Raw genomic sequence first — 13,808 nt, forward strand, 5'->3', positions numbered from 1 at the left:
CCTCTCTTCAGAGAGATAGAGGTTCACTTGTGTTCCTAGGTCCATAGCGTATTTACATCCACCTCAAACCAAGCAGACAGGAAATATTTGATAAGGCATTTTCTCAACAATGGAGGAAGCAGTGTGGAGAAAGAGGAAGAGAGAAAGTGAAGAGAGTTGGGCTTCAACCCCAGTTTGGGGACTTTGTTAAAACAAACCCATTGTCTTTATTCTGCTGTAGTGTTGAATTTTTTAACACAGATAAGCTAGTGCCCGAGTTAAGCTAGCAACTGAGTTATGCTAGCGTTGGAATTATGCTAGCGCTGAACATTTTGGAGCCGGAGGGTTGATTGGGGGGGGCGGGGGACAGTGGGAGAGTGTGTGTGTGTGTGTGTGTGTGTGTGTGTGTGTGCGCGCGCGTGTGCGTGTGCGTGTGTGCGAGTGCGTGTGCATGTGCATGTACGTGTGTGAGTGTCTTGTTGAGAAGAAAAATACAAACGTCCTGGGGCTGGTTCCTGCAATGCCAGGATTAGACCAGAGAGAGAGAGAGAAAAAGAGAGTGAGAGAGAGAGAGATACAGCAATGACTCTAGAGAGAGGGAGGGAGAGCGCTACAGAGATCTAAAGAGAGAGAGATGCAGAACTAGAGAGCAGTAGACAGCGGTAGAGAGAGACAGAGGCAGATGTAGAGGGAGAATCGTAAAGTGATATCATAGGAGGAAAGCTAGCCCGGCCAGCACATCTGTCTTGCGTGTGGACAGTCATTGTATTTGTATCCATTTATTATCTGGCTTTGACCCATCCATTCTGGCCTGTTTGGCTTCAACCGCACAGTAAATCAACACATGTGCACCCATGTACACATGTGCATGTAGCGTATTTAGTCTAATCACTAGCACATCTGCCCTGGTGTTCCATCACTCATGTCATCGCACAGCCACACTGGGACAACATAGGGTTTTGCCATGTTCCCTGATGGCGCTTCTCAGAGTGTGTGTGTGATGACACTGCTTGGATTAACATCAGGGGTGGGCAGATCTGTTTTGTGACATTAGAGCAATGGTTTGCCTTAATATTTTTGAGTCCATTACTCCTTTTCTCGCTATGAAAAGCCTTGGGACCTCAACTTGCATCCGTATTCTCGCACATGGTTTCAGCAGTGCTCCCCCTTTCTAAACCCTCGCCCTCTTTTCCTTTAAGAGATGGAGGACTGTGTTAAGAAATCCTATTTTGTTTAGAATGGTGTCAGGATCAACAGAGAGCGAGAAAATAGTCAAACAAAAGGAGAGATATCGAGTTATATAAGCCTTTGCGATGTCACTGCTGTAAAAGTGATGGGCGGAGCTACTTTCTGGACTGTCAGTGTTATTGTGTTATTGCTCACATCACATTCTCTCACGTGGCCGGCTGTCCAAAAATGATGGGTAATGAGCAAGCATTTGTGAGGTCACTACAGGAATGGTGTGTGTGTGTGTGTGTTTGTGCTGGCGCGCGTTTGTGTGTGTGTGCGCATGTGTGTGTGTTGCGTGCTTGCGTGTCTGTTCGCGCGACTCGCATTCTTTTTATACCAGCCGTTTGTGATGTCTCTTCAGTACCAGCATGTTGTGACTGTCAGAGTGTGTGTGTTTGTGTGTGTTGATGTTCCAGCTGAACTCGCCCCTCAGCAGCTCGGAGGACATCAAGCCCCCGCTGGGTCTGAACGGCGTCATGAAGGTCCCCGCCCAGCCCTGCGGGACGCCGCTGTCCCTCACCAAACACATCTGTGCCATCTGCGGTGACCGCTCCTCAGGTGAAGCCCCGCCCACTCACACACACACACACGCCTATACTACACAACTGTAAAAACACACACTTATAGAACCACACCTGTAGAAATCACCTGAACAACACACCTGTACAACACACCTGTAGAAACACACTTGTGAAATAGACTGTCAAATACACTTCACGTCTACAAATACATACATTAATACTGTACTGTACTTTTTCCTATCAAACTGGAATCGCCCGGCGGTAATAAAGCCCGTCTGTCCTTGTGTGTTCAGGTAAACACTACGGCGTGTACAGCTGCGAGGGCTGCAAGGGCTTCTTCAAGAGGACGGTACGCAAGGACCTGACCTACACCTGCCGGGACAACAAGGACTGCATCATCGACAAGCGCCAGAGGAACCGTTGCCAGTACTGCCGATACCAGAAGTGTCTGGCCATGGGCATGAAGAGAGAAGGTACAGCACATGACGTTGAGGATCATGACTCTCCTTACCTCCTTTCCTTACCTCCTCCTCCACAACCCCCTCGCCTCCTCGAACCCCTTCCATTGACGCCTCACTCCTCGAACCCATTCCAATGTCGCCTCACTCCTCGGACCCCTTCCAATGTCGCCTCACTCCTCGAACCCCTTCCAATGTCGCCTCACTCCTCGAACCCAATCCAAAGTCGCCCCACTCCTAAAGCCCCTACCAACGTCGCCTCACTCCTCAAACCCCTTCCAACATCGCCTCAATCCTCGAACTTCTTCAGACGTCGCCTCACCTCCTCAAACCGCTTCCATCCTCACTTCACTCCTCAAACCCTTCCAACATCGCTTCACTCCTCGAACCCCTTCTAGCGTCTTCTCACTCCTCAAAGTCTTCCAATGTCGCCTCACTCCTCTAACCCCTTCCAACGTCACCTCACTCCTCAAACCCCTTCCAATGTCTCCTTCCCCACCACCCCAGCCCGGCCCATGAGTCTCATAGTCTCTGTGCGATGAGTCACCGATCGAACACTAGCACATGCGGTGATGTCACTCGTTTGGCTCACTTTCAACGGACGTCTTTGTGTGTGTGTGTGTGTGTGTGTGTGGACACGCACACTCCTTTTTCAACGGACGTCTGGCTCAGAACACCATCGAGGCGATGGTGTTCTGAGCCAGACGTCCGTTGAAAAAGAGCAACACGTGCAAACCCACGCAACCCACCAACCCTGTTTTAACACCTCCCTTTAGGACTTGTACTCCATTCAAAACTTTAATTTCACTTCGTTAGAGAAGTTTTAATGAAGTGAGGACTGTACAATTATTTCAAAATATATTTTTATGGTTTTTTGTGACTTTACAGGCAGGACTTTGAGGGACAGACAGGAAAATGGGGGTGAAGGAGTGGGGGGGAATTGCTCAGGGACCGCAGCAGGTCAGAAACAAACCGGAGTCACGACAAGACGTATTGCCTGCATGGTTTGCACCGAGTGGGCTGAGCCACCAGAACGACCAGGCTCTTCAATAATTCAAGTGTTACAAAAAAAATCCTAGGATCTGTATGAGGTTGGTATTCACCAAAGCACTTCGCTTTAACAGAAAGGTCTCAGAGCCGAAGCCAAAGCAGGTCAAGGAGCAAAAAAAACAGTTGGTGCTCTGAGTTAGCTGCTGATTGGACAAGCTGTGATTTTCTTGTAAAATATAAATGAGGTTCCACAGCGGAGGTGTTTTGAGGCGGGAAAGGTGTGAATTATAACACTTTGTGGCTGTTTTGGATATTGGCACCTCTTAGCACCTTTAGCCGTTAGCACGTCTGACTGACCACGTGCTAGCCCCTAGCATTAGCGGTCACCACCATGACCTACAGAACACATATGTAGTGTATGACTTTAAAGCTATCTTTGTATTGGCCTCTGGCGTCATTGTTCATGTTTGGGTAATTGTGTGTTTGTACATACTGTGTTGTATGTCTATAAGTTCAATGAGTTTCTTTCTCCGTTCCCCCCCCCCTCTCTTTTTCCACTCTTCCCTCTCTCCTCGCTCTCTCCAACTCTCCCCCTGCTCTCTCCCTCCCCATTTCTCACCCTCCTCCCCACCCTTTCTCCTTGTGTCAGGGACCGAGGTGTGGAGTTACTCTTTAAGAAATAATCTTTAGAAGTGTGTCAGGATCCAACCCAAGAGAGAGAAAGAGCTGAACAAAGCGGAGGGAAAAGAGCTTCACTTTCGTTCATGCATCCACATGTGTGTGTTTGCATGCTCACACATGTCTATATGCATGTGCGTGTGTGTGCGTGTGCAAGCTTTCCTTTCCTGTCTTGACCTTTACATGCCTCCCCCCACTGCTCCCCACTTATTTCACCCATTCCCCCTCTCTCCCCCTTACACATTTATTTATATCATTGTGTGGCTTGGCTCTCCATCCATTCCAAGGTCTTATCATTTGCAGAGTTTTCACCTCAGAGTTTTCAGCCTAGAACCCCCCTTCCCTCCAACCCCACATCCCCCAACCCCCTCCCTCTCCCCCACACACTCCTCCCTGCGTACCCCCAGGGCTGGGGGTACGCAGGGAGGCAGCACTAGCCCAACAGGCTAAGCGAATCTGCAGAAAAACAGGATTAAATGAATTTATGCTCCCCCAGTTGTAGGGCAAAGAGACAGAGGGAGAGAGGGAAAAGAGAGGGGGAGCTGGAAATAAAGCTAACATGATTTCAGCCCTCCTCACCTCTGTGTGACTCCGACGCAAAGCATTCTACCCTTGGGCTGACCTCCACATCCAGACGGCTGTTGCTCTCCAATGGGGCCCATTTCTCTCTCTCTGGTTCCTGCCTTTATGTCCACATAAAACCGTCATTTTCCCTTTTCCTCCGATTCCAACCTTACATTCCGCTAAAGCCCCCTTCTTCTCGTTGTTAGAGGATAGCTTTCCTTTCAAGTAAGAAATGTGTCAATTCCTCTCTTGTTATATACCGAGTCCTCATTAAAGCGTCCTGTTCTCCAACAGGTTCTAGTCCACGTCCCTTTAAATCCAACATGTTTTTCTGTTAAAACCACAAGCCTTTTCTCTCTGATTCTAGACCTATGTCCTGCCAAACTCTTCTCTGTTCTCTCTCTGATTCTAGACCTATGTCCTGCCAAACTCTTCTCTGTTCTCTCTCTGATTCTAGTCCTATGTCTTGCGAATCTCTTCTCTGTTCTCTCTCTGATTCTAGTCCTATGTCTTGTGAATCTCTTCTCTGTTCCCTCTCTGATTCTAGTCCTATGTTTCGGTCAACTCTTCTATGCACTCTCTCAGATTCTAGTCCTATTTCCTGGTAAACTCTTCTGTTTTCTCTCAGATTTTAGCTTCATGTCATTGTAAAGTTTCAGTTTTCATGATCTATCTCATATTCTTTCCCTAGGATCGCTAAAGCCTTTTCATTTTTTTGGCAATTTCTTCAATTTCTTCTCTTTTCCTGGATCCACCCTCCCCCACCACCATCACCAACCCCTAATTCTGTCTTTGATGCTAACCTTACCTTCCCGTAAACCCCCCCAACTCCCCCATGATGCTAGCCCTACGCTCCCGAAAACCCCTCTTTCCCAGAAACACGAAGCATGCTCTCACACCAAATCAACACACAACCACACACACACACACACACACACACACACACACACACACACACACACACACACACACACACACACACACACACACACACACACACACACACACAGTGTCACACACACATACACACACATACAGACTCACACTCACACCTACACACACCCAATCCCCGATACATTGATATGTACAAACACACACAAACTCCAAATACACACACACACAGCCAAATTCAGGATACATTCATATGTATATGCACACTCTCTCATACACACACACACACACACACACAAACAGACCCAAATGAAGACACATTCATATGTACACAGGCACGCACACACATACACTCTCCAAATACACACTCACAGACCAAATCCCAGATACATTGAATATGTATCCACACACACGCATACACTCACAGGCATGCCTTTACAAAAAGTGTGATAATCGTAGGGAAAATAATAATGGTGTTCGTGGCCGTCCACACAATTCCCCCAATATGTTTCCAATATTACTCTGTGTATGTGAGACACGCGTGGAGACGACACACTGCCCTCCTTTGTCTTCTCACTCTGTTTTCTCAGCTTGCGCCAACTCGGCTTCCTCCAAACACACACCCATACACAACACACCAATAGAGCAACAAAGGGACACACACGCACACACACACACACACACATATACACAAGAGTGTACATCTTGGCTCACCTCGGGAGAATGGGGGAGTGGTTTCTGTTGCCGTAGCCACAGTGTCCACTCTCTGCACACAAACCACTTCCTGTTCCTCCGGGCGTCCCAGCCAATCAGACGGTTGAACCAACCAGACCGTATATTTACGGGAATTGAAGGCATGGAAAAAACAAACAACTATTACTCACAAGGTCTCCATTGATGCACGCTAGGTCAGGTCTGAAATCCCTCCAGTCATGTCATCTCCCAGTCTGCCCAGTGACCAGACATGTTGGTGAATTGTGTTTGAATACCACTTTCAGTAACACTAAATGGGTTTTGGGTCCAGTTCCGAGGCAATAGTTATTTTGGTACCTTTCACATCAAGTGGAACTCACATAGATGTAGAACTAACAGATCATCTTGAATTCGTAGCTATAGTTACATTAGTAACTATGCTTAAACTATTCAGGCAGTTTCATTGCTTTTTTACAAGAAGTACAAGAACAAGCGATTACTGAGCTAGTAGCTCAGCAGTGTGACCAGTTCACATGTTGTTTGCGACGGTCAAGAAAAAGAACAACGTCACCAAACCGAACATTGGCACCAAACTCTCGGCCCAGGTTAGACTCTGGCCTCTCGGTATTAAAGCTAGTTGAGGTCCATACCTATAGGTAATGGAGGTGCTGCACACAGTCCTTCTGGAGGAGCTACGTGGCTTATCCATCGTGCCTATAACGGTAAACAGAGAGCTTGCGTTTTCAAGGCTCTAAAATGCACCACGAAGACTCTCCAACTGGAGGCCTTTCACAGTTCCATTAGCCTTTGTTTGTGCCTGACAAAGGTACGGATGTCTCGACTGCTCTGTCCGTCCACTCCAGCCGGAGCGTTTACCCATGACTCAAGTCTCTCTGCGCGATAAGTATCAGCGTGTTCAGGTCGCACATGCTTCCCGCTCTCCAAAGCACAAGGGCTGAGGCTTATGCAAACACTCCACCAGGTCCAGGGACATGCAGGAACGACACCGAGGGGCCGATGCGTAACACTCACATTTGCATTCAGAAAAAAAAACGTATGCTTTTATCGAGAGGGTTCAACATTGGAGGCAATTATCGCTCCGCGGATGCAATTAGTTAAAAAGGGATGTGGGGGGGAGGGGTTTATGCACTGACGGGCCATTTGGGAAGCATTTAGGAACAGTGCAGGCTATCCAATGTGGGCTTGCATTAGCCTCACTGCTGCGGACAAAGAACACTGTATTTTGGACAATGAATGCATAAGTAAAAGTACCCTCTTCTTCTTATGGTCTAAATCAGCTCAACCTGCTCAGTTAAAGGAAGGTTTCCTATTTTCCAACCTGGAGACGGATTTCAGATCGTTTTGGGTTTAAAGGATTAATACGAAAGATTTTTGAGATTGGTCCAGTATTGAGCAAGCGCTCTGCATTCGCAATTGTTGAAAACGGGTTGCAATCTTATCCTTTGTAAAGGGTATCACCAGCAGTGGTGGTGAGGTGTTTACAGGCAGCAGTAGTGACCCAAACCAGTGTTGTTACACACAGCAGGAGTGACCCAAACCAGTATTATTACACGCAGCAGGAGTGACCCAAACCAGTGTTGTTACACACAGCAGGAGTGACCCAAACCAGTATTATTACACGCAGCAGGAGTGACCCAAACCAGTGTTGTTACACACAGCAGGAGTGACCCAAACCAGTGTTGTTACACACAGCAGGAGTGACCCAAACCAGTGTTGTTACACACAGCAGGAGTGACCCAAACCAGTGTTGTTCCACACAGCAGCAGTGATTTAAACCAGCATAGTAACCAGCAGCAGTAGTGACCAGTGATTTAAACCAGCATTGAGACCAGCAGCAGTAGTGACCCAAACCAGTGTTGTTACACGCAGCCGTTCAGGAGGAGCGGCAGCGGGCCAAGGAGAGGAGTGACGGAGAGGTGGAGTCCAGCAGCAGCTCCAACGAGGACATGCCGGTGGAGAAGATCCTGGAGGCGGAGCAGGCCGTGGAGCCCAAGACCCACACGTACACCGAGACCAACCTCGGGGCCCCGTCCAGCTCGGTGAGTGGAGTGTGTGTTTGTGGGGGCCCTTGTGAATCTGGGTACAGCTGTGGTGGCACTAGGGCAGGGGTCACCAACCTTTTTGAACCTGAGAGCTACTTCATGGGTACTGAGTCATACGAAGGGCACCCAGTTTGATACACTCTTCTGAAATAACCAATTTGCTCAGTTTGCCTTTAGTTATACATTATTAATATTGATTAATGATACTCACCAATGTGAAGGAACTTATCATGTTAATGATTTCGCACAATAATTATCAACAATGACTTAAAAAAGTTGGGAAAGAGTTGTTACAGAATGAGCAGTGCTATTTTCAGAACAGGCCTGCGGGCCCCCCCCTGGGAGCCGCAAGGACCTGTGTTGGTGACCCCTGCACTAGGGAGTGTATATCTACCTGTGTATGAGAGAGACTGCCTGTGTGTGGGTGTCGAATTTTTTCTTTTGGAAAGAATGTGTGTATAAAGTGATTTCACCTCAACAATGTGCGTTTGTACACAATGTATGCACACTCATGCACATTCACCACACACGCACACAAACTCTGCATACTTCCCACGCAGACACACGTAAACACACGGTGGGATTGCGTCTCCGATTGAGCCAGTGGCTGTTCTGCGGTGCCTGTGGTATCGGCCAATGGCATCGCTGCCTGGGTTTTGGGGGGAACGTAATACCCCAACCCTGACCACAGCCTGCTGGTGGAATGTATAGATTCGACTGAGAGTTAGCCATTAGCATAAACTAACTGGAGTGGCATGAGAGACCACCCTACCCTCGCTGAATGAGTGGAACTCTCTCTCTCCGCACTGACGTCTTTGCAGCGATGCAAGACTCATTTTGGTCCAAAGTAGGAAATTACGTGTAGGGTTACTTTAGACCCTACATGTTATTTAGAGTTTGATTGCAGATGCATTTATCTAAAGCCACGCACATAGAATCAAATAAAAATCAGTCCTCAGTAGTCTGTACGTTAGGGCCCTATACCCCTGAATATAAACTAGCATGTGCTCAATGCACTCAACTGAACTACATAAGGATTATTATAACAACATTCATTTCAACAACTATCATGTGAAACTCTGCCCCCTACAGTGCATCATGATAACAACAGTGCATAAGGCTCTGCGCGAGTTCCTCTTATATCACCCCTGGAGCAACAGGGCGCCAGTTCACCTATGACCTTGAATCAAATCCCTGGTGGCGGTCTTATAGGCGTGTCCTCATCTGCCTCCTAACTGCTGGCTGGCAGCCGCTGACGCAGAGTGCATTGTGGGACATGAATTATGCAACAGGCAGACTGTTCCTGAAAGCGTCGCAACGATGAGGGCTTCTACTTTCTCAGGAACACTGGAGGAACAGGAGGAGACGAGGAGGGGAGGAGAGGAGAGGTGGAGGGAGGGGAGGGGAGGGGGGAGGGGAAGGAGGGATGGGGGAGGATAAAGATGAGAGAGGGAGGGAGGGAGGGAGGGAGAAGGACAGAGGGAGACAGAGAAGAGGGGACAGGGAGGGAGGGAGGGAGAGGGGCGAGCGATGATGGATGGAGGGAGGGGGAGGGGGAGAGGGAGGGGGTGAGGATGCAGGGAGACGGCTAGCATGAGCCATTGGGCATGAGATGAGATCGGGAGTGAGTGAGAGCGGGGGGAACGAGAGAGAGAGAGAGAGAGAGAGTGGGCAGAGAGACATGTGAAGGCTGCTATGTGACCGATCATCACCACCAACACTACCACCACCTCTCCCTCCTCCTCCTCCTCCTCCTCCTCCTCCTCCTCCTCCTCCTCCTCCTCCCGCTGTGCTGTTCTCCTTTAGGACCCACTGCCCCGTGCTGTAATTAATCACACGCATCACACTGTGGGAGCACGACATCAACAGCACTCCGTCGCTCTGGGGGGGTCCCGGGGTCTGGCGGGGTGGTGCTGAAGTCGCAGGGGGCTGCGCTGGGTCTGAATGCAGTGTGTTTATCTCATAGTGACCCAGAACAGGAGTTAAACAGGCGGGAGTAACGGCGCCTTCCAGACACGCAAGAAAAGGCCTTCTCAGACAGGGGCGGGGGGAGGGGGTCATCTCTGTGGTGTTTTGCTATCGCTCTCTCTCTCCCTTTCTCTCTCTATGTCTCTCTATATTTATCTCTATTTCTCTTTCTCCATTACTCTCGCTTTGTATTTATCTCTCCATATTTCTCTATTGCCCTATTTCCCTCCATATATTTCTCTCTCGCATGGACAAGTGAATTGCATCTTTCTTTATTTTTTGTTTGGTCTTCTACCCAACTTTTTCTCTCCCTCTATCTGTCACTTGTGCTCTTTCTGTGTTGTTGTTGTTGTTAATGGTTCAACTGTCTTTCACTGTGTCTCTATCATCATCATCATCATCTCCTACTATCTTTGTTTCATTGGCGGCAACATCTTTCACTGTGCTTTTCCTTCTTTTACTTGTTCTCTCTCTCTCTCTCTCTCTCTCTCTCTCTCTCTCTCTCTCTCTCTCTCTCTCTCTCTTACTGTTTTGTTTGGTTATTTTGGTCCACTTTTGTGTTTCACTCTATCTATTATTTTGCTCTCCCGCTCTCTCTCCCTTGCCTCCCCAATTTGTCTCTCTCTGCTGAACGCTCTGGTCCAACTTTCTCTTTCGCACTCCGCTATATCTTTCTTCTCCTGTTTTATTTCAATCCCAACCTTCTCTCTGACTATCTCCTATACTCTCTCTTTATCTGTCTCTCTTATATTTTATCTCACTTGCATTCTCTCCATCTGCTTCAGATGTGTTGCTTTTCAGCTTTCTCTTTCTCTCGATTCTCTTTATCTCCATAATGTATTTATTCTGGTGCCAACTTTCTCTCTGACTATCTCTATTTCTCCTATTATTTCCCTACCTCTCTAACCCTCTCCCTTCCTGACACAGTGTGCTATTCAATATTCAGTCATGGCCTCCATCTTGAGCAAGATCCCCTGGAAGTGTGTCTTAATATCACCCAGGTGATAGTGAGTAGATCTATCGCTCCCTCCTCTCCCCCTTTTCCCTCCTCTCCCTCCTCCACCTCAACTCCTTTTCCCCTTATCCCTCCTCTCCCTTATCCCCCTCCTTTTCCTCCTCTGTCCCCCCCTACCTCCTCCTCCTTTTTCTCCTCCTTTCCCCGTTCTCCCTCATCTCCCCCTTTCTTCCTTCCCCCATCTCCTCCCCCCTTCTCTCCCTCCTCCCCATCATCTTCCTTCTTCCACTCCTTCCACTCCTGCCCCCCCCCCCCCTCTTCCCTCTCCCTCCTCTCTCCCCTCCCATCCCTCTCTCTCCGATTTAGGACAAAACTAATTCATTCACCCACAAATCCCAGTCCCTCTCTCGCTCTCACAAACTCTCTCTCTCTCTCTCTCTCTCTCTCTCTCTCTCTCTCTCTCTCTCTCTCTCTCTCTCTCTCTCTCTCTCTCTCTCTCTCTCTCTCTCTCTCTCTCTCTCTCTCTCTCTCGTGCTCTCTCTGTCCCACGCTATGGCAACACTAATGCCTGAAGAATAATTAAAAATTAAAGGACTGACCTTAACTCCTCCTCAACTAAATGTGATGAACATTTCATGACCAACAGCCAAGTCTGGTGTCTCTACCCCACGCTGAGGTGGTGAAGGAGCTAAAAACGACACAGCTTAAACTTGAGAACCAAGCAAAACTACCTTTGATTTGGCCGGGAATGCCTTGAAGTATCCGTCGTCTCTTAGAGGGATTTTAAAATATCGACTTAGATTCACTTAGATACTCTGTCTCTGTTTCTCACCGTTTCTCTCTGTTTTTCTCCATCTTTTTCTGAATTAAACTTTAAGGTGTTTATTGGCTTTGGAAACGAGCCAAAGAATGTCCAAAAGTAATATGATTTTTAACAAGACCCAAAAATACAAAAATGGATCTACAGTGAAAAAAACTCAACGACGAAAACGTCCAAAAATTGCAGCAAATAAAAGATTCTAATCTGGTCTAGTCTTATCCTCTCTTCCCATCCCTCTCTTCCTCTGGCTGTCTCTGTCTACCTCCCTCTCCCATCTCTCTCCTCCTCGGGCTCCGTCACGGGGGACTCTTCTCGCTCCTCTCCTCTCCGCTCGGCGTTCCAAGCCGCCGGCTGATGGATTTGGTGTTTTTTTCTCATGACTCAGACTTTGATTTGGTTTAGCCGTCGCTCCTCGTCCGTTCCCACCCCGCCCAACAGTCTCACGGCATAAGCAGACAGACTGCAAGGGTTAATGTGGTGCCTCCTCCACCCTCCTCAACCTCTCCTCCACCCAGCCCTCCATCCCTTGACTCCCTGCAACATTGTACAGTAACACAATGCCCCGGGATTGCTGCTAGATTGTCTGTCTGTGTGTGAGCTAGTTTTTATGTGTATGTGTGAGTTTGTGTTTGTGTGTGTGTGTGTTTGTGTGTATGCACATGCATGTGTGTGTTAGTGTGTGTGTGTGTGAGTGTGTATTTGTGCATATGAATATTGTGTGCATGTGTGTGTCAATCTGTGTTGTCACAGTCTTCATAATGTGTGTGTACATGTGTATAGTGTGTGTCTGTGCGTCCTCCTGTCTTCGGCAGCGCTGCAGAAGGCAGACGGCCGTCAAAGCCTCATTAATACAACATTCATGAGACTCGCTGTGGGTAACGAGAACTCTGGGAGTTGTATTCTTTTGTGGTGGGCGGCTCAACCAGCGCCTCGCCATGAAGAGGCTATTGTGTCCCTCTGTGTGTGTGTGTGTGTGTGTGTGTGTGTGTGTGTGTGTGTGTGTGTGTGTGTGTGTGTGTGTGTGTGTGTGTGCTTTTGAGTGTGTGTATTATCTCTCGCCTCTGCTGGTGCCGTAGGCACCACCTTTCCAAACAAGCCCACCAAATATGTTTACGTGTTGTTTTTTTTCGAAAAACTAAAACCCCAAAATTCCAAAACAAACTCTTGTCGTGGCGAGCAACACCCGACGGGGACCGTGACGCTGCTGGTGGTGGTGGTGGTGGTGGTGGTGGTGGTGGTAGTGGTGGTGGTGGTGATGGTGGTGGTGGCGGTGGTGGTGAAATATTCATGAGGCGCCTTTGTTGAGCTTTTTCTGCCCCTGCAGAAATACAAAGCACGTGACAACTTTCAATTTGAATCCAGTTTTTTGGAAACGCAGTTGTGGTTTGTGTGTCGGGTTAACTTTTCTGTGTCCTAAACGGCCGGTCTGTTTGATAGTTCACAGTCAGAGTGAGTCTCACACCGTAAGCGGTGAGGCGAGCAGGGGGGAGGAGAGGGAGAGAGCCGGGTAATAGATGGATGGAGAGAGCGAGAGAGGGAGAGTGGGCTGAAGAGAGTGTGATGGAGAGAAAGATTTAAAGTGAGAGTTGGAGTGAGAGAGAGAGACAAAGCGAGAGAGTTAGAACATCACTAGACAGAGGGATAGACCTGGAGATTAGTGAAAGGACCTCTTTGTTCTCCTTCATCTCGAACTAATGGTCTCATGGGAGCAACCGAGAGCTCTGGATCCTCCCCAGCTCCTACCATCGATCCGAGGGGTTTGGAGAGAGGAGTTGGGCTCAAGCTTTTTTTGTGGGCTTCTCACACACACACACACACCCACATACACACACTCAGGGACGGAGAGGGTGTTTGAGGATGTTTACTTTGTGTTAAATTATGCACAGAGTCTCCTGCACGCGCTCAGCGTTGCTCTTTGTTTTCCCAGAATACACCAGTGTAGGATACGAAGACCCATGGGGGGCGGGACTTCAACAAACTACTCTGTGATTGACAGCT

General features: G+C 48.4%; 1 protein-coding gene across 2 annotated transcripts in view; it reads left to right on the top strand.

Moving 5' to 3' along the window:
- rxraa (retinoid X receptor, alpha a) overlaps positions 1–13,808 on the top strand; it is a 103,655-nt gene that overhangs the window by 78,414 nt on the left and 11,433 nt on the right. Inside the window, exons 4-6 of one of the 2 annotated variants that reach the window (XM_030341577.1) lie at positions 1,617–1,767; positions 2,024–2,203; positions 7,880–8,064. In XM_030341577.1, the coding sequence (XP_030197437.1) occupies positions 1,617–1,767; positions 2,024–2,203; positions 7,880–8,064 (516 nt within the window). The remainder of the gene's footprint in view (positions 1–1,616; positions 1,768–2,023; positions 2,204–7,879; positions 8,065–13,808) is intronic. The other variant, XM_030341578.1, reaches the window with a different exon arrangement.

Source organism: Gadus morhua, chromosome 19 (genome assembly GCF_902167405.1).
Source record: "Gadus morhua chromosome 19, gadMor3.0, whole genome shotgun sequence".
Lineage (NCBI taxonomy): Eukaryota > Metazoa > Chordata > Actinopteri > Gadiformes > Gadidae > Gadus > Gadus morhua.